This window comes from Pteropus medius, unplaced genomic scaffold (genome assembly GCF_902729225.1).
Source record: "Pteropus medius unplaced genomic scaffold, Ma_sr-lr_union100, whole genome shotgun sequence".
NCBI lineage: Eukaryota > Metazoa > Chordata > Mammalia > Chiroptera > Pteropodidae > Pteropus > Pteropus medius.
Window position 1 is genome coordinate 164,078 of NW_024354569.1, and position 27,268 is coordinate 191,345.

A 27,268-nucleotide genomic window follows, 5' to 3' on the forward strand; every position below is an offset into this window, starting at 1 on the left:
AAAAACTTTGCAAAGTAAGTAAATGTCTATGTAGCATCCATACTCTTAGGTAGGTATTATAATACATGCATATTCATTTTGAAAATCCCGACCATTTGAAGGGTAATAGTTTTTAGAAGGGCTAAGATGAAACAAGTTTCTGTAGACATGGAAAGAGTTGGTCACGTGGAAACAGATTGAAGTCCTGTGCTGGTACTTGTGCTGTTGTGCTCTCTGTGTCCACAGGGATGGCAGCAGTGCAGGAAGGGCAAAGGAGAAGGCACCACAGCCCAGAACGAGGATTGAATGGCTCTGTCGTTGTGCAGGTAACTCAGGAAGTGCATGGATACATAAAATTCAGAACTGGGCTTTACATTTATTAAGAGTACATTGAATGGTGTTTTGAAAATTCTAATACTTTTAAAAGTTCTCTAAAGCGATTCTCATAATCGAGCATATTTTTTTGTGATTTCTAAAATATGTAGGAATTAATTCAATTCTGTAGTACTCTTTGATACTTTCATATTATAAAGGTCCAGAATCAATTTATCTTTTCTAACATCAGTATTCTTGGAAACTAACTTCAAGAGTAGGTATTCCGGAATATTTTAATGGACAAATTTTTCTGAATCTCTCGATGTGTTCACAATATATTCTGTAAGCATACTTTGTTAATCTGTTAAAAATTAGAGGATGATGTAACATCTGTAAAACTTGATCGAGTGACTTTCAAAAATCCACGTTAACACTGTAGCAAGCAAATTGTCATTTCCATTTCCATTTACGGGTGAGTTTCTTTAATTTATCATATTTTAATGGCCATTTAGATGTATTCTTCCTTTAATTGCTTGTTTATATGATTAACCCACTTTGCTATTAGTTTATCTGACTTTGAGTTGTTAATTAATTAGGTCTCTCTGTCTAATTTAGATATCAACTGTGTGTATGTCCTCTAAAATGTACATCTTTTTCCAAAACTACTTTTGTCAATTGACTTTATGGTATCTATTCCTAAATCCTTAAAAACCTTTGATATTGTGTATTTGGGATTTCAGTGATTCTTTAAGGAGATTCTCCCACCCTTATAATGCAGATAGTCATTTCCTTTATTAACTAGAATGTAAAGATAAAGTAAACCTTGCTTTACTTTTTCAATAAAACTTTAATCAATTTTTATCTTTGTATAAGGTGGTAGTTATATGTACAATTTAATTAGCTTCCAGACGGACGGCTACTTGTGGCAACACATTTATTTCACAATGTGTCCTTTTCCCACTTATGTCTCTAATGACAAGTCTCCCCACTAGTCTGTAAGAGATTTGAAGTTAGGGACCATGTTTTAATCAGCTTTGTCTTCTTATAATTCCTGAAAGTTATGCAGCCTAACAAATCATAATGCCTATTTGTTGAACAATTAAAAATTAATTAAAGATTTCAGGAAATCACTAGCAATGATCATATTTACAGGTAATTTATCCTGAACTCTGAAATTAGAGATACCGAAAGACCTATGGAACAAAGGAACAATGTGACTGAGTTTGTCCTCTTGGGGCTCACGCAGAGCCTTCATGGTCAGAATATATTATTTGTCCTGTTCTTATTGATTTACACTGTGACAATGGTGGGCAACCTTCTCATCGTCGTGACGGTTGTGATCAGCCCAACTCTTGATGCCCCTATGTACTTCTTTCTTGGTTACTTATCATTTATGGATGCAGTTTATTCTACTAGTGTCACCTCAAATATATTTCTTCTCTATGCAAAGAAAACCATTTCTTTCCAAGCCTGCATGAGCCAGCTTTTTATTGGGCACCTATTTGGTGGTGCAGAGATATTACTCCTGGTAGTCATGGCCTATGACCGCTATGTGGCCATCTGCAAACCCTTGCATTATTTGACAATCATGAACCAACGAGTGTGCATTGTGCTGCTGCTGTTGGCTTGGGTTGGAGGTTTTTTGCATGCTGTAGTTCATCTTCTCTTTGTTTACAACCTTCCGTTCTGTGGCCCCAATGTCATTGATCACTTCATCTGTGACATGTACCCCTTATTGAAACTTGCCTGCACTGACACCTACATAATTGGCCTCAGCGTGGTTGCCAATGACGGGGCCATCTGCGTGGTCATCTTTGTGCTGTTAATCATCTCCTATGGGGTCATTCTGCACTCCCTGAAGAACCTCAGTCAGGAAGGGAGACGCAAAGCCTTATCTACCTGTGGCTCTCACATCACCGTGGTGGTCCTTTTCTTTGTCCCTTGTATTTTTATGTATGTGAGACCCGCTTATACCTTGCCTGTTGATAAGTTTATGACTGTATTTTACACCATTATCACCCCTATGTTGAACCCCTTAATCTATACTCTGAGAAATGGTGACATGAAAAGTGCCATGAAAAAGCTCTGGACCAGGAAAAGAAAATGAGGCAGCAGAGAAATGTATTACCTATTTTCAATGAAATATTGTCCCTTCCAGGAAAGCCTTATGTGATTATTTAACTATAGTAAAGTTCTCTTCAGGTTTAATAACTTGGGCATGATGAAAAAGTTTATTATGTGAATACTTCTTATGTTCAAAATATTAGTTTTAGATTTTTTAAATTTCTTATTACAATATACATATTTTTTGTTTAAAATATTTTTAAACATTTCATAACTTCTAGGAAAATACATGTTCAGGTTTTATGTGTGACAGGTCTCTGTTGAGAATACAGATTTATGTTCTATGTGATGAGTTTGCAATAGTTATACTGTAAATTTATTTCAGATAATGGAACATCTTCTTATGTTTCTTTCTTAAATAATGAAATATTTTTTTGGAATTCATAGTGCTCATTAAAAATGATACAGATTTCAAAATTAAAAAAGAAATAGACATAAAATCTTGGTTTACTTTTCTTCACACAAAGGTAGCCCATATTAATATTTGAAGTATATATCTTATTTTTGCATTTGCAAAATAATTTAAAAATATAATATTTTTTTCATGTTGCTTATCATGCTAAGGTTAAAGAAGAATGATGCTTCAGAGTTCTAATATTAATCATGAGGAGGTTAAATATATAAAAATAATTTGAATGAATAGTTCAGATATGCAGAAAAATAACTAAATTTTATGTATTTTCCTGGTTGGGGAATCTTATTATCTCCTCATGTGAATCAACTTTGTCTGGTTTTATGTTTTTATGAAGATGATCCATTAAATTTTCTAGGTAGCTATGAATATATGATAATTCCCTTGATCATATCCCATGTCCATTTTGGTTTATAAGGTTTTATAGCCTTCCCTGTGTTATATACATAAAATGACAGTAATCCACAGTACGTGAGCTTTATATGCAATGTAGAACTTGCACGAGCTATTTTGGGTGATGATGTTGTGATGATATATCTTATTCTTACCTCTTTTATTAATGAAATGCAGATTGTTAGGCTAGAATATATCATTTTATTTGATAGAGACCTCATTCATAAAATTCTTTGTATGAATCAGGCTTTAAACCAAATATCATTTGCCTAGAAGATGATCGAAAGCATGTGGTCAAAGAAACTCATGATTCCGCCTGAATTTAGTCTGAATTCATAAGAGGCGGAGGCCGGGGAGCAATAGTTGCTTTTTAGAGATATATCACACTGTGTGAAAAGCTTATATCCTATGTTTTATCTCTGTTATTATGACGTGGACGTTTCTTCTATCCTCTTAATGTCTTCCCAAACATAACTCTATTCACAAAATAATAGCAAACATTAGATTTCATCAAAGTTTATATAATTAAGTACTGCACATTTGCACATTGCTATACACGGAATGTTTGTGTCTGCCTCCCACCACCTAATTCATAAATTAAATCCTTTCCAATGCGGTGGTATTTGAAGGTGAAGCCTTTGGGATGTGATTAGTTCATGAAAGTGAAGCCCTAATGAATCAGATTAGTGTTCTCATAAAAGAAGGCCCTGAGAACTCACTTCTGCCATGTTAGTGCACAGCAAAAAAATGACTGTCTATGAAGTTGGAAGCTGGCCCTGGTGAGATGCTAAATCTGTCAGTTCCTTGAACTTGGTCATACCAGCTTGTAGAAGTTTTGGAAAATAATATTTGTTGTCTACCACCTAGCCTATGATATTCTGTTATCGTAGCCCAGATAGACTAAGACAAATATTTAGTTAATTTTCAACTTTGTATAGTTATTTCAAGAGATAAGATAAAATTCTTGTTTATATGTGTATGTTCATTAGTCTATAAGTTCCTTGATGTCAGGGAAAGTCAATTAATTGTCTTTGTTCTCTCTGTTCCTTCAACAATATCTTGCAAATAGAATTCACTCCTTAAACTTTGACAATTACTCATATTATTGAATTCTTGATCTATTGGATTGCGAGTTTTTACTGATGAATTTTGATGACCTCTTTTTCCATTAAATATATATATGTGTGTGTGTGTATATATAAAAGGCTACAAACATTTATCTTCACATGTATTTGCTCAAATTTTTACCTTATGTTATTTATGCTAGAATTATGGCTCTTTTTTATAAATATGTTATATTTTATATCCCTATACTTTTAGCTCTTCTTTCTATCTCATCGCTTTTGGAAAATTCCATTTCCTTCTTCCAAGATTTTATAAACTTTAACATCTTGGGTTTTAAAAACTATTTTCAAGGCACTTTTTTTAACCCATCTAGAATTTATTTTATTGATGATGAAAAAATATCTAGGCTTATTTCCCCGTAACGGGTAAAATAATCTGCCAACATTATTATTAATTTCAGTAATAATTTGAAAAACTGCTATTTGATATGTCTATTGAGTTTTAAACATCTAGAAGTTTCAATTTTGGAGCTGTTTCTTCTCCTCCTCTTGTCTTTTTCAGACAAAAGTTGACTGAACAGTTTTTCTGGCATGGACTGAGGTCATTCTTGAGTATTTAGCTAGTTGCTGGGTTTTTAAGGAGGGTCCAAGTTGACTTTGCTCATATGAATGTTGCCTTGGCACAGGGATGAATAGAAGGTCAAGCTCTTCATGGTCCTTCTCCTTTTGCATGTGTATATGGGGTGTATAGACAAGTCTCTCCTGTGAGGTCATCAGACTTGTAAAATGAAAGCTTGGGCTCCCCGTGAAAGACACAGAAGCCATCATGACAGACAAGATCTCATCTGATCACAATAGTTTAAAGTCCAGGGTCCCAAGTTGTAAATCCAGACTGCTTCTCCACAACAAGGAAAACAAGCAAGAAAATGAAAGTGCACCCCACAACATGGGAGAAAATACTTGCCAATCATATATGTCATAAGGTGTTAATATCCAAAAATATATGAAGAATTTCTATAACTCAATAGCAAAAATCCCTAAAATAACCCAATTAAAAAATAGAGGGCCCAAATTTTCCAAACAGACCTACAAATAGCCAATAAGTACATGAGAAGGTGTTCAATATTGTTAATCATCAGAGAAATGCGAATCCAAACCACAGTGAGGTATGACCTCACAGCTGTTAGGATGGCTGCTATCAAAAAGGGAAGAGATAACAAATGCTGGCGAGGATGTACTGAAAAGGGGACCCTAGTACGCTGTTGGTGGGAATATAAATTTGTTTATATACTATGGAAGACAGTATGTAGGTTCCTCAAAAAATTCCAAATAGAACTAGCATGTGATCCAGCTATCCCACTTCTTTGTGTATATTGAAGAATACAAAATCAGAAGACACATCTGTACTTTCATGTTCATTGAAGAAATTTTCACAATAGCCAGAATATGGAAACTGCATAAATGTCTATCGACAGATGAATGCATAAGAGGCTGGGCTGTGGTATACATATGAACGATGGAATATTATTTAGCCATAAAATATTATTCAGCTATTTGTGAAAACATAGGTGTTGGATGATGAGTGCATTATTGCTAAATGAAATGCCAGACAGAGAAAGATGAATATTGTATAATCTCACTTTTATGCAGAAGTGAAAATAACTCATAGAAGGAAAGTGTAGAATGCTGGTTGCCAGAGACTGGAAGATGGGGGAAATGAGAAGATGTTGGTTTAAGGCTATAATCATCCAGTTATAAGATGAATAAGTTCTGTAGAGTCTAAAGTAAGGCGTGGTGACAATAGGTAACAATATCGGATTATATACTTGAAAGTTGCGAAGATAGTAGATCTTAAATGTCCTTACCACACAAAATTGTAATTATGTCATTGTGGATGTGTTAACTAACTTCATGGTAATCGTTTTGCAATATATATATACATATGAAATCATCGTACTGTATAACATTGTAAACTTACACTTTATTGTATCTCAATAAAACAGGTAAAAACATAAATAATTAGATTTTATGGATTATAAAAAAGTTGTATGAATTAGAAACACGTTGCTTATACATACTTTACGAACAATTTTTTGGGAGGGGCAAGATACTCAAAATAAATACTTCTATTCAAAAGGAAAGGCTATGTTGTTTCCTGTAGTACAATTCTCAACAATTTTGTAGGCTTTCTTGACTTCTGAAAAAATTTGATTATTTTGTAGTTTACTCCATTATTCAAGGGCCACATACACAAATATCATGGAGACCAGGCCTTCTCAGATTCAGGCTGAAAGTCTGTGTGCAGTGGATTAATACCCTTAAGTTTCTTATAAAGATTTCTTTGTCTATTTAAGAGAGTTTATGAAACACATTACCTTTCTGAAGTCTCAATAAAGGTTCTTATATCTACAATTTTGAGATGATATTTGTTTCTATGACATTTCTTTGGAAGTTTTTTTGCTCTTTGTAGATGCTTGGGTCAGATTTTCAACTTTGCATACATATAATTCTTTTTTTTTTTTTCCTTTGAGTTTTTTCTTCTTTTAAAGAAATTATTTTATTTTTTTAAATTAGTTACAAGTATACAGTACATTGGTTATACATCTATATAGTTAGTAAAATGATCCCCCCAATTGCTCCCTCCCTTCCTTCCACCTAGCCATTGTATTAATGCTAATTGCATTCCTTATGCCATGCTTCCCATGCCCGTGACCATCCGTCAGCTACTAATTTGTACCTCTTTAACCCTTCACCCCATTCTCCCATCCTCCCAAACCCCCCTCCCCTCTGTCCGTCACCAAATTGTCCACTATATTTGTGAGTCTGTTTTTGATTAGTTTGTTCTTTTTATTCCTTAACTTCTACATATCAGTGAAATCATATACTGTTTGTCTTTCTCTGTCTGACTTAAATACCTTCTAGGTTCATCACAGTAATATCTTTTTCCATTCCTTTCCTTTTCATATGTGGGGGTCTTGTTTTCTTATCCTTCTAGCCACTCCATCCCTTGGTTGGAGCACTTGATTCTTTTCCATTTAAGGTAATTATTAATAGGAATGTAGTCGTTACCATTCTTTATTCCTGTTTTTGATACATGCTTTTTCTTCTTAAAGAAGTCCCTCCAACATTTCCTATAATTCTAGCTTGGTGGTAATAAATTCCTTTAGTTTATTTTTGTCTGTTGGTTCCTTCAGGTGATTTATGACAATCTGGTTTTTAAAAAAGAGTTGTTCATTTTGGGGAGATATAGGAGTATTTAACTTCAATTTCTTTGAGGCATTTCAGAAGGTTGTGTTTCTCCTATATTTTACCCATTTTACCTAAGTTATTCAATTCACTGGGATAATTTTCACGACCATTTACATTTTTTTAAAGTTTAAGAGTGCTGTATAATATTTATCTGCTTTTATTTCTGAGATTGGTATTTTGGATTTTCTCTTTTTTCAATGTATCACTCTTGCTAGATGTTATCAGTTTTATTGAAAAAGTACCAACTCTGAACCAGAAGGTGGGGGGGACGGGAGCGGGAGGAGCTGGTAGGGGTAAACGGGTCAAATATGTGGTGACAGGAAGAAATCTAACTATGGGAGGTGAATATACAATGTAAATATATATATGGTTTACTGTTAAAATGTACAGCTGAAACATCAGTTTTTGTTAACCAATATCATCATAAAATATAATAAAATTTAAAAATGTAAAGAAAAAAATAAAAAGTACTAATTCTGAGCTGTTTTGATTTTCTCAATTTTATGTCGCTTTTATTGATTTTTAAAATATTATCTTTATTATGTTCTCCCATAAAAGTTTTCTATAGAAACTATTTTTATTTCATTAGGGAGGTTAGTTATGCTACTCCATCTTTTTTGGAATGACCCTCTGATATCATCTATGACACAAAGTGCACTTGTGCTGCCATTTAATTGTTTCTCTATGAACATCCAGTCACTTCTGGTAATTGTCTTTCAAATGAGCTGCATTGGGTCACTGTATAAGGGAATTATTGAATCCCAAGTTCCGGTATTCATGACAGAGTGGTGGGATTAGGGTTCTGCCAAAGTCTCCAGGCTGCCAGCGTTCATGTAGTAGATACTTCTGAGAACATCTGAGCACCAGGGTTATGGGCTTCCAATGGCATCGCATGACTAACTGTATTATAAATTCTCTAGAATCACTGTCATTTCTTTTTTGTTACTGGGATGTGAAAGGGATAGTAATGAATTTGGTAGGATTTGTGGCATGGTTCTAATGGTCATGGACCATTTTATTCTCACAACTTTTTCTAATTGGTCTAATTTGTATTTTGGCTGGATGGATCCATCATACTGGACTGAGATTTACCAGAGGTCCCATATCCTCCCAAGTTTATTTCTCTATGGGAGAAACTAGTATGATGTTATCAATGTAGTAAATTATTTTGAGTGCGTTCACATCTAAACTTCATTTGAAGACATTATGGCAATAGATGTGGTTTGTAGAGAATTACTGGAGATTATTGCATATTTTGAGGCAACATCTATATTAGTTAATATTTTCTGTGTATCATTCTTATTGGAACATATAAATTCAGCTCTGAATGTTGTAAACATCTGCTGATCTAGCAAATTCTCTTACTTTATTTGGATAAGCAGAAAGCATTAGTAGGTCTTTGAATTCATCTGAAAAGAACAGAGAGGATTAAACCTATGCATATATTAGCTTTCCAGTTCTAAACCACAGTTGAATCCACAGTAATCTTGATGATATCAGATAGTTCTGCTAAATTAAGGATAACCTCTCTCTTGCTGCTTGCCATTAAAAGAAGCACAGTGCTCAGACGTACTCTTGAAATCTTAGAAGTAATTCATGTTATATTCAGGGTTGCTACATTTCATCCATTTCTGAGGTAAGCTGAAACCCACCAACATTTGATGGCACTCAGCACATAATTAAAATATTCAGCTGGTTCAGACATGTATTTAATGCCTCTTTAGTCCCTTATGTCTCAGAAAATGCAATATTATATTAAATATATATGGAGGTGAAGATGATCAATGGAGCCTGTAGTAAGGTATATTAAAGAAATAACAGTGGAAGCCAACAGAGAGACTTGACTTAGGGGCAGGCTCTTGGGAAACAATGCTTTACCTTTAGAAATGGTTATTCACGTGATACTGGTCTGAAAATAAGGAACTGCCTTAATCGACTGAAAATCATTATTGTTTCAGCTGATTTAGATTCAGGCCTTCAAACTCTACAACTGTGATTACTGACCTTTTCAGAATTGAAACATCAACTTCAATAACTTCCTCAGCACCAAGCCTCTGAGCCTAAGGGCCTTTAGTGCAGAGAGGAGCAGCTGGAGAAGGACCTGCTTTTGTAGGAATATGATTGAATCAGGATCCTGAGTCTGGGTGTCCCTTCATTTGGCTTAAATATTATTTGTCTTACCTAAATATTTTCTAATTTGAATCTCATAAATTAGTATTCACATTATTGTTTTTTTCAAATTTGAGGCTTTTCATACATTGGACCGTCTGCTACACTTTCTTGGCCAGACCCAAATCTTTTTTCCCTAGGGATTGTTCCAGGGGAGAACACTGTCTAGAAGACGTTAATTCATTTGAAATTGTTCCAAATATTCAAATGAACTAATCTATAATGACTCTTCCATCTCTTTTATTTAAAACAGTAATGAGGTAAAGAGTAGGTGTCTGTACATATAAATGGAACAATGATTTTTCTGGTAGAAATACCTGAGATTTCTGATACTCAAATTTCTTTCTAGGCTGGAGTATATGTTTCTGATTTCTTGTTATAGTTCTTTTGCATAGATATCTCGCATTGCTTATAGAAACTTGTGGAATTTCTCAGTTTTCTAGAATTAAGTAGAAAGAGGTAGAGTCTTATTTTTAATTAGGAAACAGCATCCTTAGGGATAAACTGAATGACTGAAAGGCTAACGAGTTCTACTATTACCTGTGAGAAAGCTGAGTCATTGCTGTTTCAGGAAGATAAATCCCAGCATTTGTCTCGTTAAGTCAAGAGACATTACTGGCCAGGACGTGAATGCTATCCTAAATCCTCAAAGTAAAGTACTTTTTAGTTGCCTCACCATAATGGACTGAGAAGAGGTACATTCAAATAATTAATTTCAGTGTTTAAAACTTTGGTGGATTTTGTGTTGTCCAAAATGTGCTCGTCCAAGGTGATTTCCACTAATTAGTCCAGTTTTACGTAGCCATGTGAACATAGCAGCTTTGTTTATCTCTAAAAAATTTTCCCAGCAGGTAAGAATGTACTATTTTTGTACAGTACATATTTGTATCATTGAAGTGTTTTTATTCTGAAGACATCCACATTGGATACTCCTACACTTATTTGAAAGACTGAGAAGATAGGGTGTCTGCGTGGATATATGGATAGTGTGGCACATGAATTATCTGTAGATCTATTGATCAGCTATTCATTATTGTGTGTTCTGTGGTCACGCACATATATGTGATATATCTACAGTTACTCTCACTGAAAGGAGCACTGATTTTAAAGACTAAGTCAAAGACCCAAGGTGAGTTCTTAAACAATCAAAGAGGGATGCCCATTGAAAATTCATGCAATATATTTAAATATAGCTAATGTCTTAAATATATATTTTCATTGGAGGAAGTCTGAATTGAGAAAATTAAGCTGGCAAAACAGAGAAGTTAACCAGAATATACAAATGTATTTGGTTTTAGCATTTCAACTTGACAGGTGTTTATGTCCCTTTTGCCAAATAACAGAGACACATGCACTGAGTTACAAGGAAAGTAATGGATTTACAATTGTGGTTCATGGTCCATTATATTTTACATAATACGTTAATATTTACACCTACTTTAAAACTCTTAAGTTATAGAACTTAAAATTGTGTACATATTAAGTGTGTTAGAGCCAAGTAATAAATGCCCATTCTATTCTGAAAGCTTGATATGGGATTTTGAATTCTGATATGGAAGACCAGTATGTGTGAATCTTTTGAAAATTATTATAGAAACTCATATTTGTACATATTCCTAAAGAAGCCTGTGCTTGGGGAAGTACTTTGCTGACTTTCACTTAGAGGTCATAAAACAGTAATTTTAAGTTACCATAGAGTGTATTTTTGTTTTGTTATTATGGAATTTTAAATTGACTTTTAAAAAAATCATACTTTAGGAAGGTATGTTAAATGATGTTTTGAAATAGAGAAGTCTTAACTTAGTGTTTTAGGTTGAAAGCCCAGTAACACCATCTTTCAGTTTTTACTTACAGAATCATTGATGACTTCAGGTACTGAGCATAGTTTATTTACCTAATTTTTACATCTGAATAATTTAAGTGGCTAATAGAAGATTTTTCCTGGTGGAACCCAACACCGATGACTAGTAAGAGTAAGGGCACTGACAGATCCTGCAGAAAGTAAAATGTGGGAAAGACAGACCTGACTAGAGACAATCTTATACCTTTATGTGCTTCAAGGGTGTGCCTTGATCAGTCTGTAGCATCAGCAATGATAGAACGCCTGAAGGAACTGGAGTAGTGATGCGAGTGAGGCATGTAGAGTGTTCATCACAGCTGGCTCCCACAGAAAGCTCAGGTTTTTCTGCACAGTCCTCCCTCTCTCTCCCTGCCAGATCTGTGTGGATGGATTCAGCCTCTCCATTTGAGGTTTAGTAATCCTATAATTTCCTCAGCAGTGAATAAGCAAAGAGTTTGGGTTTGTATCTCTAGTTGTGAAATTCTTTTCAGTTGTTTAACTTTGTCCTTATCATCAGATGTAGGGACTCTGAGGAGTCATTTTTTTTTTCATTTTCTTTTCTTTACTAAGTCGTATTATGTGTATATTTGTTATTGTTTCTGAAGAGGCCTCCTGAGTCACCTCTGGAAGTCTCAGGGGATTGGGCCTCCAGAGCTTCTTCTCTAAAGGAAAACTTACTGCAAATTTGGTTAACAATACTAATCTTAGTTATCACGGAGTCAGAACGAGTAATTGGTGGAACAACGTGCGAAATCATTTTGTAATTATTAGACACAGTTCAAAGTATAGCCTCCTGAAATTTAATGAGATCTCCATAAAGAATGAATATCCTTTGAGAGTGATAACTGAACCTCTAATAACAGATTGTCAGTATTGACTTATTCCAGAAGTTACTTTAATTTTGGGGGGACATAGATCAGATTGTAAAGATACTCACCACAAGTGCTACCAACTCAGGGTACTTACTCTTTGACAATATATTTACATTTATTTTGCCACCAGCAGAGAGTGAGTATGTGAAGGACTGGAACCTTATCCCGGTTTATCACTGCTGACTGCTGCGCCATGGACTGACATGGTTTAAAGAAGGCTCTAGGAAACATGTGACTGACTGTTGGTTCTTTGATTCCTCTTCTCTGTGGACAATCCACTAAGACCTAGAGAATGAACCTCTTACTCGTAGTGTTGTGGAAAAATATCCCCAAAGCTCCAAAACCCAGTCCAAACAAAAAACCAAGTAGTAATTCAGAGAGAAGGAGAATTCAAATTATTACCTGCGGTCCCAGATGAGCTAGTGCTCTGAAGACCTGGGCAGTGGGCTCAGTTGAAATATTGCTTATATATCAGAATTTTTACACAAGCTAATTGGTCAGTTTGAACTCAAACCTTTACGAATGACAGGGGTTGCTATGGAGACTACAAGAAGTAACGTTGGTAAGTCTAGGAGTTGTCACAGGTTGGCAACAGATACAAATTGTTACAGAAAGCCAGAGCTGCTAGGGTACAAATAGTTACATTCGTGCAGCAAAGGCACAAACAGTTATGTGTGCAAGTCAAGCAAAGTGCAAGGGAGCTTTTGTAGGAGACTTTGCATGCAGTAAACTTATTTGCAGAAAGTAAGCATATTCACAGAAGCAGAAAGATGATAAGTTTTTAATGAAAGTCCCCAAATGTCTTCTTCAGTAGCACCAGCAAAATCATCTGAAGAGAAACTGATTGTCAAGGGAAGGTATAATGCGCTCTTTGGAAGAAGAATTCATAGATATTTGCTAGATGTTTATTGTGTGTAAACCACTGTAGCAGATATAATCAGAAGTTGTATCCAGAGCATAATGCATGTGTTCATAGTCACATTCACAATTTCATTACAGGTCCCATCTCCTGACCTCCCATCCATGAACCAGCCCTTATAGAAGTGTCAATGGGACAGACTAACAATGTGACAGAATTTGTCCTCCTGGGCCTCACTCAGGATCCTGAGAGGCAAAAAGTATTATTTGTCATATTTTTGCTCATCTACATGGTGACAGTGGTGGGCAACCTGCTCATCGTGGTTACTGTTTTTGCCAGCCCTTCCCTGGGCTCCCCCATGTACTTCCTCCTATCTGTCACTCATGGATGTGATTTATTCCACTATGATTTTACCAAAATTGATTATAGACTTACTGTTTGCCAAAAAGACAATTTCCTTCTCAGCTTGCATGGGACAGCTCTTTCTGGAACACTTATTTGGAAGTGCTGAGATCTTCATTCTGGTGGTGCTGGCCTATGATCGATATGTGGCTATGGGTAAGCCACTGCACTATCTAACCATCATGAATAGACAGGTTTGCATCCTGCTATTGGTGATGGCCTTGGTTGGAGGTTTTATACACTCTCTGGTTGAACTTCTCATTGAATATAGCCTCCCCTTCTGTGGTCCCAATGTCATTGACCACTTCATCTGTGACATGTACCCATTTCTGCAACTCGCCTGCACTGACACCTACTTTGTAGGCCTCACAGTGATTGCCAATGGAGGTGCAATCTGTATGGTCATCTTTGTCCTTCTACTAATCTCTTATGGAGTCATCCTAAATTCCCTTAAAGGTCATGGTCAAGAAGGGAGGCGCAAAGCCCTGTCTACCTGCAGTTCTCACGTGATGGTTGTTGTCCTGTTTTTTGTTCCCTGTATTTTCATGTATGTTAGACCTGTTTCTAAGTTCCGCATTGATAAATTCTTAACTGTGGTTTATATGGTTATCACTCCCATGTTGAATCCTTTAATATATATGCTGAGAAATTTGGAGATGAAAAATCTCTTTCATAATAAGTTAACTATAACTATAGCAAGAATGTCTTAGTCATACTAAACTCATTTGGTACTGATTTTGAACCAACGAAGAGGCTGTAAATTCTAAAATTAATTATTTATTTAATGCAATGGATTCTCTAGGGGTTCTAGGCATCAAAAATGTGAAAGCAATTGTCCTTTGAGATCAGATTCAGTCTAACACAGAAATTTTTGAGGATAAATAAAAGTACAGGTATTTGTCGTATTTCAAGAAAAAGTGAGCAAAGTTCACCTCGATAGTTTATTTTTTCTCTGTTTAGATTAAATTGGGATGTGAGAAGAAAGAGTTCTTTTCTTTTGAAAAGTGATAAACCACGTACCTTTGAAAATTCACTTTTACCCAAATTAATGAGAAAGGAATTTGGTTAATATTTAGAAGTAATTTCTGGAGCTAAAAGAGTGGTTTGTAAATCTTAATGTTCGTGTTTCTCTTCACAGAGCAGCATTCTGCAGCTGCATCATGCATTTTGTCTTCAAGATGACTTCTGTTTCTCAGGTCAGTGTCCATGAATTTGCAGGTCAGGATATTTCAATGGGAGATGATACTGTATTTGGTTATAGAGAGTATCAGTGAGCAGTTTTGTTAGATTGGATGTTGGATGTATTCATAGGTTGGGCTGAAACCTTATGGGATGTTTCATCATGACAGCAGATTTTAGTTCTTGATTAAAGAATAGAACAAGATACTAATGCAAGTTGTATACGTATTGTCATGCTTTAGCTCAGTATTTTTAATGCACATCTTTACTTTTCCTCCAAGAATAAAGCTTATTTGTCTTCATGATACTGAAGATGGATAAAAAAATATGTTATTTTGCAGAGGAACATGTTCCTTAAATGTTGAGTACAACTTAAATACTTTTAATTATTGCTTCCTAATGATTTGCTTTGGCACAGTCAAAGTGTTGTTTTTCAATTTTATGTTGAAAACATATTTTTCTCAATCTTTAGCTCATCCTGGATAATCTCAAACCAGGAGGAATATTGAATTGCTGCCATTGTAATACACAATATCAACTATGCATGTCAGAGTTTTCTTTTCTAATTAAAAAAGATTTTGAACTTGTCTTATTTTCAAATTTTATTATGCATTTTTCAGGCATTCCAATAATATATGCAGTTTATTTCAAAATTTTGGAGCCTCTTATCTAAAATAGGATCAGTATCACGGGAATTACGTTTGTATGCCAGACATCCCTGATCTCATTGCTCTGCCTCTTCCCAGTGGTAATCTCAGTGCTGAATGTGTTGTCAAGCATAGTTTAAAAATTAATTTAACTACATCTGTATATATCCTTAAAATACTTCATTCAGTGTTGTCATATTTCTTAACTTCATTAACATTATGCTAGTACTTATTTTTATCCATGATGCTAACTGTTTAAGATTTATGCTGCTACATGTTTATGTATCCATTCAGTCAGTAGTTATCTGGGTTATTTTCAGTTTTTGATGTTGCTAAGTGTTGCTGTGCAGATCCTGAAAAGCTTTCGTGTACAGCAGTTTACATTTCATTTTTAGAGATGGTTGCCATTTTCTCCTCAAGTTGTTTTATCAGTTACATGCCTGTGAGCGGTGTGTAACAGCTCTACCACTCTACATCTCTACAACACTCGGTATTGTCAGATGTTTGATAATTTTGCAAAAATAATGAATATAAGACTCTGTCTTCATTGTGTATTTACTTTACAATTCTAATTACTATTGAAGTTGACCATAATTTCATACATATTGGACACTTATTTTTTACCTTCTCTATGAAATGTCTCTTCATACCCTTTTTCATTTTTTCCTACTGAGCTGAGTTGTTTTTCTGTTATTATTAATTTGTCAGAGTTCTTTAGGAATCCTTGTGTACTGATTTCTTATTTGTTTATATGTATTTCAAAGTTCTGTCTTTTACACATCTATCATTTTATTTGATGAATAGAAACTTCTAAATGTAGTCAGATTTCTCAGTCTTTATGAGTATGATTAGCACATCTATGTTTACTTAACAAATTATTTTCTAACATATAGCCAGGAAAATAACATTCTATATTGTCTTCTAAAGATTTCAAATATTGTTTTTAATTTTCAAATTTAGTCCACTGAACATTGATTTCTGTGTACACCGTGAAGTAAATGTTCTGCTTAATTTTTGATCTAAGGTAGATGACCAACCTCTAAGTATCGTTTATCAAATCGTCCATCTCTTCATAAAGTGAGTTTCATTTCATTATGTCGGAGTGTATTTCTGATTTATCTTTTATGATCAAATAATCAATTTTCTAAACTTGTATTCATTTATATAATTTCATAATAAGATTTCATATCTGGTAGGACAAATTGCTCAACATCAGTCTTTTTAAAAAAAATATTTGGGTTATCTTGAGTCTTTTTTCTCCATATACATATTAATTGTACGTTTGGGATTGTTATAATGGAATTGCATTTATGCTATTGACCATTGAATCTTCCAACCCCTGAATAACATACAGCTCTACTGAATTAAGTCCTTCATGCTTATAAAACTACGAAAATTTTATAAAAAATTTATTCTTTTCATCTTTTAATAAATTTCTTTTTATATATATTTTTGCTACTGTTTCCCACAGACTTATTGAAAATAGATTTTATGACTATTTTTTCTAAGATAAAATTATATCTCACTTTAAATCAATAGTTAGCATTAATTTTGTTAATAGTGAGGTATTTAGTCATTGGTATTTCTTTTATGAATTGCCTTTCAATATGCTTTATTTAATTTAATTGGCATCTTGAAAATATTTTATTGACATAAAAAAGATTTTATACGTCATAATACAAAAGTTAAAATTTCTTCTACATAGTGTTTTTGTAGGAATCGTCATACTCTATTTCAATGTCAATTACATTAATCAGAGTTTCTGCATTTTACTCAAGATTACATAAAAATTCATAAATGTTTTCTTCTGGTTCACTTATTCTTTATATTTAAAGCTTGAGTACACATGTAAATGCATGTGGTGCTAAGTTTTAGAGAAAGAGGAAATGTGTGTTTGTGTATGTGTGCATATGTGTAAAGAATTTAAGCCTCCTTTTCAAGTGGCCTTCTGTTGCCTTAAAACCAAGCTTTTCAACACATTTTTGAAAAATTGAGCCTACTCCCCTAATCTGATATGCCACATTTACTATATTTAAATTCCCAATCTTTGCATATCTATTTCTAGTCTATTTTCCTTTGATTGGTTAATTATTTATAAGCCTATATCCCATTACTTTAGGCCTTTTAAATGAGTCCTGATCTCTGATAAGAGGCTTACCACTCAATACTCTTATTGAAGACATTTTCTGTTTCAAAGAAATATTTTCTGTGTAATTGTTAAAATAATTTTAGAGGTCTTAGAAATGTATTAAGAGTTTTACTTACATTATGTTAAGTGTCATATTCATTTGAAACTAAATTTATATCTTGATCACATTCAATAATTCTATCCGTGAACTCGAAATATCTCTGTATTTATTTAGGTCTTTAAGTATCTTCAATGTTTTATTTTTCTAATTTATTTATTTAAATTTATTGGGCTGACATTACTTAATAAAACAATACATGTTTCAAGTGTACAATGCAGTAATATATCATATGTATGTTTTCATCATATAGATTTTTCAGATTTTTTTAGTTTATTTCCCTATGTTTTGTAATTTGGGTTACATTAATGAAAGATATTATTCCACTTATAGTTTCAAAATAATTATGGCTAGTATTCAAGAAAGCTAGTAATAAATTTCAGTTTAGTCAGTTCAGTCACTTTCCTGACCTCTCGTTTAATATGATAGATTCAGTTAATTTGTTTGGTTTATTGCTGAGTAATGATATCGTCTTAATGATTTTTCTTTCTAAAATCTTCTAATATTTTATATTATAGTTCTCCTCATTGTGTTATTATGTTATTTAACACAGTCAAACATGAGATAATAACTGTGAGTAGAGGGAACCTTGATATATTATTCACTTTAGTGGATGTGCTTGCGATATTTCCCCATTAAAAAATGTATTCAATAAAAAGTATTATCCCCATCTGTATGTCACTGTCCCAAGGCATAGATATTACTCTTCAAAGGAACAAGTGAAAACTATTTAAAAAGAGTATGCAAGATTAAATGTTCAAAAAAATCATGATGGCATACCCAGTATTTGCAACAAAGACAAGTATTTACTACTCTAATTATGAAGGGGCGAAAGGAGATTTTTTTTTTTCAGAACATGGTAATAATTGTAATAGACAAAGGAAGGTACAGACCTTCCTTTGACCTTCCTTTGTCTGTCTATGGATTGATCAGAAGGACACAGCCATTTCTAAAGCATGGCCCATGAGGGAAAGTGACAGACAAATTGATACCTTGATGTCTTTTCTTCTCACTCTCTGATCCCCTGTTATTTCCTCCTATTGGCTGAACCTATCTGACAGCTTAAGGGCCAGTTTGCTTTGTTGATACACTTTGTTTGGATCAGCTACTTAGGGCCCAGAGTAAAGTGGAAAAGATTAGAGTTGCATCTGTAGAAGCAAATGTAGCACATCCATGTTGCTTAATGCTTTCTGCTGCTACTATACACTCTTATCATTGGACAGGAAGTAAAATTCTGTCCCCAACACAAGGAACCTTCAAAGTCTCTTTAGCTTACATATCACCAATTGATTTTAACCAAGATATACTCCTATTTAATATCTAAATTGATATATGAACTACCAATCCTCTTCATCTGAAGTAGTAGGCAGGAAAGAAAAGAAAAAGCAAGTGAAAAGGCTAAAGAAATGATTACATAAAATAAAACATCCACTTACATCTAAGGATCAAAAATTTGTCATGTGACCAAAGTTGTTAATCATGACTTTTGAACCACCAGTTTTGTATTCCTTTCAATTTCTTCCAGGTTTTCTTTTTTCTTTTTTGCTGGAGAGAGTATCTTACCCAGTTGGGTGAACCAAATGATCACTATCATAGGAATCAAACCCATAATGGTTCTGTTTTATTAGTTTGCCTCAGTTTCTCATTACTCTCTACTCAGCATGGCAGTAGAAGGAGGGTTCAGAAATCATCTTCCATGCATTAATTTGTGTGCAGCAACCGAATTTCCCTGTGTTAATTAGGATCAAGTACTCAACTCATCCAGGGATCTTTCTGCCTGTTTCATCAGCATGGGGAGCCGAACATCACTATGGACAGTTTCCATTTAAAATTGAATGGAACAATGACTGTGTTCATTGGTAGAAGCATTCCTCTGTGGGCACAAGGGTGTCCTAACATACCAAGTTCAAACTTTCAAGTACTTGAATCAAGAATACCTTCTGTGGGTTAGTATGTGTAACAGGTGTAAGAGTGATGAGTGATGAGGGTCATTCTGACCTCTATATCTGATTCACTGATTTGTTCATTCTGCCTACAGGAGAGATAGTCTTGATTTAGGGATAGCTCTTCGCTTACGTATGTACCACATCCTATGGGATGACAAACCGTTACTGTTTTGTGTTTCTCTTGTCTCACATGGCACTGTCATAGAGCTTTCTGCATCCCATTCCACCATTTTCTCTCATCAGATGCTTCTGAGCAATGGGGAAAATTGTAAGATCAGAGATCAAAGACTTTAGTTATTTTAAAATATTTCAACAACTAAGAAAACCATGTCTAAAAAGCTAAAAGATAACATTGTAAAATAATGTCTCAACAACTAAATGATTTATATCAATAAACATGAAAACTATGAAAAAAAATGAAAATAAATTCTAGCATTGAAAGTTTCATGAAATGACTCAACAATAGATTTGAACAAGGGAATGAAAGCATCAGTGAAGTTGAAGATAAGTCACTGAGATTATCCAGGCTGAGGAACCAGTCTGTAGAGCTCTCAAATGCCCCATTTTGGGTTTGAGTTCCAGGAGTTTTAAAGGGTGTTCATGCAATTTTGCATTTTTACTGTTAATATGTATCTTGCTCTTTGCTGTAAGATTTCCAATTGTTCTACTTAATTTTTCTAATGAAATTGGCAAGCAGAAGCCTCTGAAATGCACTGGAAGAATCACTTGGAGGATCTCAGTTCTCCACAGCTTGATTCCTCAGTGAATTGACTTTTGATTAAGCAACCTTGGGGACAACTGTTTGAACAACTCAGTGAAGTGATTTACTATTCATTGTTGATTAAGTGCCCAGTTATATCTTCCATTACTCGGGAGAAGATTTCTCCTTGGGAATTAAAGCAACCATCAAGATATAAAAGAAAAACTAGTATTCTTCCAGACATGAACCATATTAAGACAGTCATATGAATGCTTTAAAAATATTCACAACAAAGCCCATTTCTGTGATTATCCAGCTCTCTGCATTATTGACTAAATATGCTATTAAAGTTGTGTTCAATTTGGCCAGTTGAACATAAAAATTAGTTTTTAAATTTGATTCTTGATACTTATTCTCAATGACTGCTTTTAAATTTGGTGATTCATCAGTGATATCGATGTATAATTCCATAATCCAACTCTAAAATGTTTATGAAAATTGAAGAAGATGGTCATATTTTGTGCAGAGAGAAATCTTGGTTTGACAAGTGTTTTCAGTTGTGGTGACTAGGTGTACCTTGCTCCTGTCTCTACTCTCATACCTGGATTGATGTGGTCGCAATCTTGACTTATCTTCATCAAACTCTGAGCCCTCACCTTCTTCATGATCAAAGATAAAATTGCAGAAGCCTGGATTTGGAACAAGGGATACAAGAGGAAATAGAAAACCCAGGTACCATATTTGCAAACACTCTCCCCTGACCTTGGTAATCATTTTTATATTTTCTTGCTCTGCGTATAGGACTCTTCTAGGTATTTGAGAAAGGGAGATCATAAAATATTTGCCCCTTTTGTCTGGCTTACTACATTTTGCATAATGTCTTCGAGGCTCATCTATGTTGTAACATGTCTCAGAATTTCCTTTTTAAGTCTGAATCATATTCCGTTGTCTGCACATACTACAATGTGTTTATATATTCAGTATTTGAAGGATATTTGGCTTGTGCACTTTTTGTTTTTTGTGAGTCATTTTGCAATGAACATTTGTATATAAATATCTGTTCCATGTTTGGTTCTTACCTTTTAGTATATACCCCAAATAACATTTTGAGATTTAAATTAATAGCTCCTTATTACAAAGGGAAACTCAAAACTTATAATGTGGAAACAAAAGTTCAGAGAAATTTAGTTATTAGATTCATCGACATGTACTTATTTATACCTTCTTAGAAAGTGAATTTTAGTGTCTGTGGACATAGAGTTCATGAACGTTGTCAGATATTAGAGCTACGGAATCTTAAAGAAAATGTCAACATCTATGTCTGAGTTAATCGCATGGATGTTTTCTTATCTTTAGGGTCTTAAAAGTATTGTGAAAGAAACTAAACACATCACATTATGCACCCAACTGATCTCTTAATTTATATAAAAAAGATTTCTCCGATTAGTTTTAATAATAAATTTCAAAGTGGATAATGAGATGTGGAGTAAGACAGCCAAGGACATTTTCATGCAATAATGCTAATGGTAAAGAAGACTCACCTTCTATAATTGTATATGACAATGTCCTAGTCAATCTTTCTTCATTTATAAAAAATCGGATGAGTTGATTAGATGTTTATTAAGACCTTAAAATTTTTGTTTCATCATTTTTATGGTCACTGCTTAATGACTTTAAAAAATCTATTGCTTACATGGGAAACTGGTTTTACTATACAGATAGTTAAATAGGACCATATTGAGTCATGGATTGTGATCCTATGTTTTAAAATGATCTGAATCGAAACTCAAAGTTTTGGTCTATAATATTTAATATCTTTCTTATTGACAGTGTTTCCCTGTATTTTACACCTTGTGTACCATGTTAGTGGTTTATTTTTCTGTTTTATGTTGTTGAATTTGGCATAATGTAGATCTACTTAAGTTATACCTAGTTTTGTTGTTATGGGTTAGTTATCACGGTTTGACATTGTTGACTATTTTAGTGATTTATTTGTTTTCATTGAATATGTTAGAGATTTGAAGAATTTTCAAATGATTAAAGTAAATATGTATATTTTAATAAATACGATATTGATAAAGTATAAAATTTTGTATGATTCTGAGTCCAATTAATAGTTTTCAGTAGCTTAAAGTAATAATGAAGTTAAAAAGAACATCTTTTAGTCAAATATTTATTGATCACTTAAAATGCACAAGGGGCAATCATAGATTCTGGAGCTACAGTTATTAAGAAGATATGTTTACTATCCCAACAGTTGACAGAGGAAGCACAGCTATAAACAAGTGTTGTAAGTACTCAAGAGGACAAGGCGTTAGAACATCCTACTGAGCTCAGATAATTCCTGTGAATTGTGATTACTTATTTTACAAATACAGACATAGCTTCCTAATTATGAGGGAAAATATTTAATTATGTATACCTGCAATGAAATTCGAGAAGCCCTGAAGATGGAATGCCTTTAGGTATTTCCTCTCTCCTTTCGATATATCCTAAAGTTCAGAACTAGATTTTCTTACTTCTTTTAGACATGGAAGTATAAAAATTCTGAGAGGCAAGTCTTGGTACCGATGCTGAGTTATGCTCCAGTTCCCCTCCACATTTGCAGCTCAGTAAATCTGAAATTCCTCTACTCCCAACTCATTCAGATTCCTCAAATCAAACTGTTACCAATTTCAAAACATATTCCATTTAGCTTATATTCTTTACTGGTTTCTATCTGCCTCTTCTCAGTTATCTCTCAGTTTATATTAAATATATTAATTTAAAAGAATATCCTTTTATTCTTCCACTGATGCTAGAGTACAAATCGGCTTGCCTAGAAGCACAAGTCTTCTAGAATAATATCCAGCTCTTCCCAAATAATGGGCTACAAATGTTGATTCTGAAACAAAACACATTTAAAATAATTCTTTTAAAACAAAGTTGCACACGTTACATGTAAAATTGGCCCCAGGCCATATCTAAAAAACGAGCAGCAGGTGATTTATTTTCCTCTATGAGAATGAATGTCTTGGATTCCTCACAGACCCAGATAACCAAGAAATAACAATATGAACAAAGTAGCTGGTTTAATCAATTGATTAATAATCAAGTAATCTTTAACACTTGCTGATCCATCCAATTAATATAAAGATGGTCTACTAGCAAAAATGTTAGCATGTCATTTAGGATAAAAGTTTCGATGACAATAATTCAGAAGCGCATACGTTAGAATGATTATAACCTTTCTAATAAGAATATGAGTTGGGATGTGATTTTCCCAAATGGCTGATCCAAATTAAACAATATTTCCAGATTTTTAGTGTAGAATCTTTTGTAGTATACCGTGATCTGCCTAAAATCATTATTTTAGCATCTGAATTGAAAAATAATTTCTAAAAAACTTTGCAAAGCAAGTAAATGTCTATGTAGTATCCATACTCTTAGGTAGGTATTATGATACATGCGTATTCATTTTGAAAATCCCAACCATTTGAAGGGTAATAGTTTTTAGAAGGGCTAAGATGAAACGTGGAAACAGTTTGAAGTCCTGTGATGGTACTCATGCTGTTGTGTTCTCTGTGTCCACAGGGATGACAGTAGTGCAGGAAGGGCAAGGGAGAAGGCACCACGGCCCAGAACGTGGATTGAATGGCTCTGTCGTTGTGCAGGTAACTCAGGAAGTGCATGGATACATAAAATTCAGAACTGGGCTTTACATTTATAAAGAGTACATTGAATGGTGTTTTGAAAATTCTAATACTTTTAAAAGTTCTCTAAAGCGATTCTCATAATCGAGCATATATTTTTGTGATTTCTAAAATATGTAGGAATTAATTCAATTCTGTAGTACTCTTTGATACTTTCATATTATAAAGGTCCAGAATCAATTTATCTTTTCTAACATCAATATTCTTGGAAACTAACTTCAAGTGTAGGTATTTGGGAATATTTTAATGGACAAATTTTTCTGAATCTCTCGATGTGTTCACAATATATTCTGTAAGCATACTTTGTTAATCTGTTAAAAATTAGAGAATGATGTAACATCTGTAAAACTTGATCGAGTGACTTTCAAAAATCCACATTAACACTGTAGCAAGCAAACTGTCATTTCCATTTCCATTTACGGGTGAGTTTCTGTAATTTGTCATATTTTAATGACCATTTAGATGTATTCTTCCTTTAATTGCTTGTTTATATGATTAACCCACTTTGCTATTGGTTTATCTGACTTTGAGTTGTTAATTAATTAGGCCTTTCTGTCTAATTTAGATATCAACTGTGTGTATGTCCTCTAAAATGTACATCTTTTTCCAAAACTACTTTTGTCAATTGACTTTATGGCATCTATTCCTAAATCCTTAAAAACCTTTGACATTGTGTATTTGGGATTTCAGTGATTTTTTAAGGAGATTCTCCCAGCCTTATAATGCAGAAAGTCATTTCTTTATTAACTAGAATGTAAAGATAAAGTAAACCTTGCTTTACTTTTTCAATAAAACTTTAATCAGTTTTCATCTTTGTATAAGGTGGTAGTTATATGTACAATTTAATTAGCTTCCAGACGGACGGCTACTTGTGGCAACACATTTATTTCACAATGTGTCCTTTTCCCACTTATGTCTCTAATGACAAGTCTCCCCACTAGTCTGTAAGAGATTTGAAGTTAGGGACCATGTTTTAATCAGCCTTGTCTTCTTATAATTCCTGAAAGTTATGCAGCCTAACAAATCATAATGCCTATTTGTTGAACAATTAAAAATTAATTAAAGATTTCAGGAAGTCACTAGGAATGATCATATTTACAGGTAATTTGTCCTGAACTCTGAAATTAGAGATACCGAAAGACCTATGGAACAAAGGAACAATGTGACTGAGTTTGTCCTCTTGGGGCTCTCTCAGAGCCTTCATGGTCAGAAAATATTATTTGTCCTGTTCTTATTCATTTACATTGTGACAATGGTGGGCAACCTACTCATCATCGTGACCATTGTGGTCAGCCCAACCCTCGATGCCCCTATGTACTTCTTTCTTGGTTACTTATCATTTATGGATGCAGTTTATTCTACTACGGTCACCCCAAATATGATTATAATCATACTCTATGAGAAGAAAACCATTTCTTTTCAAGCTTGCATGAGCCAACTTTTTATTGGACACTTCTTTGGTGGTGTAGAGGTTTTACTCCTGGTGGTCATGGCCTATGACCGCTATGTAGCCATCTGTAAACCCTTGCATTATTTGACGATCATGAATCAACGAGTGTGTATTGTGCTGCTGCTGTTTGCTTGGGTTGGAGGTTTTTTGCATGCTGTACTTCATCTTCTCTTTGTTTACAACCTTCCGTTCTGTGGCCCCAATGTCATTGATCACTTCATCTGTGACATGTACCCCTTATTGAAACTTGCCTGCACTGACACCTACATTATTGGCCTCAGCGTGGTTGCCAATGACGGGGCCTTCTGCGTGGTTATCTTTGTGCTGTTAATCATCTCCTATGGGGTCATTCTGCACTCTCTTAAGAACCTCAGTCAGGAAGGGAGACGCAAAGCCTTATCCACCTGTAGCTCTCACATCACTGTGGTGGTCCTTTTCTTTGTCCCTTGTATTTTTATGTATGTGAGACCCGCTTATACCTTACCTATTGATAAATCTTTGACTGTATTTTACACCATTATCACCCCTATGTTGAACCCCTTAATCTATTCTCTGAGAAATGGAGAGATGAAAAGTGCCATGAAAAAGTTCTGGACCAGAAAAATATAATGAGGCAGCAGAGAAATGTATCACCTATTTTCAAAGAAAAATTGAAAGCTCCCATGAAAACTTTGTGTGATTATTTAACTGTAATAAATTTCTTCTCAGTTTTAATAACTTGGGCATGATAAAAAACATTTATTATGTTACTATTTCTAAGGATCAAAATATAATTTTAAAATTTTTAAAATTTCCTGTTTCAATAGATATATTTTTTGTTTAAAAATACTTTTAATATATTTATAGCTTCCATAAAAATACATGTTCAGGTTTTATCTATAAAAGGTCTCTGTTGAGAATATAATTTATGTTCTATATGATGAGTTTGCAATAGTTAATACTATAAATTGCTTTCAGTTAATGGAAAATTTTCTCATGTTTCTTTCTTAAATAATGTAGTCTTGTTCAGAATTAACAGTGCTCATTACAGATTTCAGAAAATAAAAAAAAGAAACATGATGTAAAATCTTGGTTTACTTTTTTTCACACAAAGATAGTCCATATTAATATTTCAAGTATATATCTTATTTTTGTATCTGCAAAATGCTTTAAGTATATAATTTTTTTCATGTTACTTAGCTTGTTAAGATTGAAGGTGAATAATGCTTCAGTGTTCTAATATTAATATGAGGAATCTAGTTATATAAAACTAATATGAACAGTTCAGATATGCAGAAAATAACTAAATCTTATGTATTTTCGTGGTTGGATCAACTTTGTCTGGTGGTATGTTTTCATCACGAAGATCGATTAATTTTTCAAGGTAGCTATGAATATCTGATAATTCCCTTGATGACATCCCATCTCCACTTTAGCTTATAATATTTCATAGCCTTCTCTGTGTCATATATATAAAATTAGAGTAATCCATAATCTGCGAGCTTTGTAGGCAATGCAGAACTTGCACCAGATATTTTGGGTGATAACACTGTTACAAAAGATGCTGACAATATATCCTATTCTTCACTCTTTTATTAATGGAATGCAAATTATTAGGTAACAAAGAGGTTAGAATATATCTTTTTATTAGACAGAGACCTCATTCATAAAATTCTTTGTATGAATCAGATTTTAAACCAAATATTACTCGCCCAGAAGATGGTAGGAAGCACGTGGTCTAAGAAACTCAT

General features: G+C 33.8%; 2 protein-coding genes and 1 pseudogene across 2 annotated transcripts; all 3 read left to right on the top strand.

Annotated features, from left to right (window-relative positions):
- Nucleotides 1-1,489: 1,489 nt before the first annotated feature.
- On the top strand, nucleotides 1,490-2,401 carry LOC120596694 (olfactory receptor 4A47). Its single transcript, XM_039855168.1, has one exon. The coding sequence runs from the start codon at nucleotides 1,490-1,492 to the stop codon at nucleotides 2,399-2,401; it is 912 nt and encodes a 303-aa protein (XP_039711102.1).
- An 11,065-nt stretch (nucleotides 2,402-13,466) lies between these two features.
- On the top strand, nucleotides 13,467-14,388 carry LOC120596711 (olfactory receptor 4A8-like; annotated as a pseudogene).
- A 10,844-nt stretch (nucleotides 14,389-25,232) lies between these two features.
- Nucleotides 25,233-26,147, top strand: LOC120596689 (olfactory receptor 4A47-like). The gene has a single exon (XM_039855164.1). The coding sequence runs from the start codon at nucleotides 25,233-25,235 to the stop codon at nucleotides 26,145-26,147; it is 915 nt and encodes a 304-aa protein (XP_039711098.1).
- Nucleotides 26,148-27,268: the final 1,121 nt, after the last annotated feature.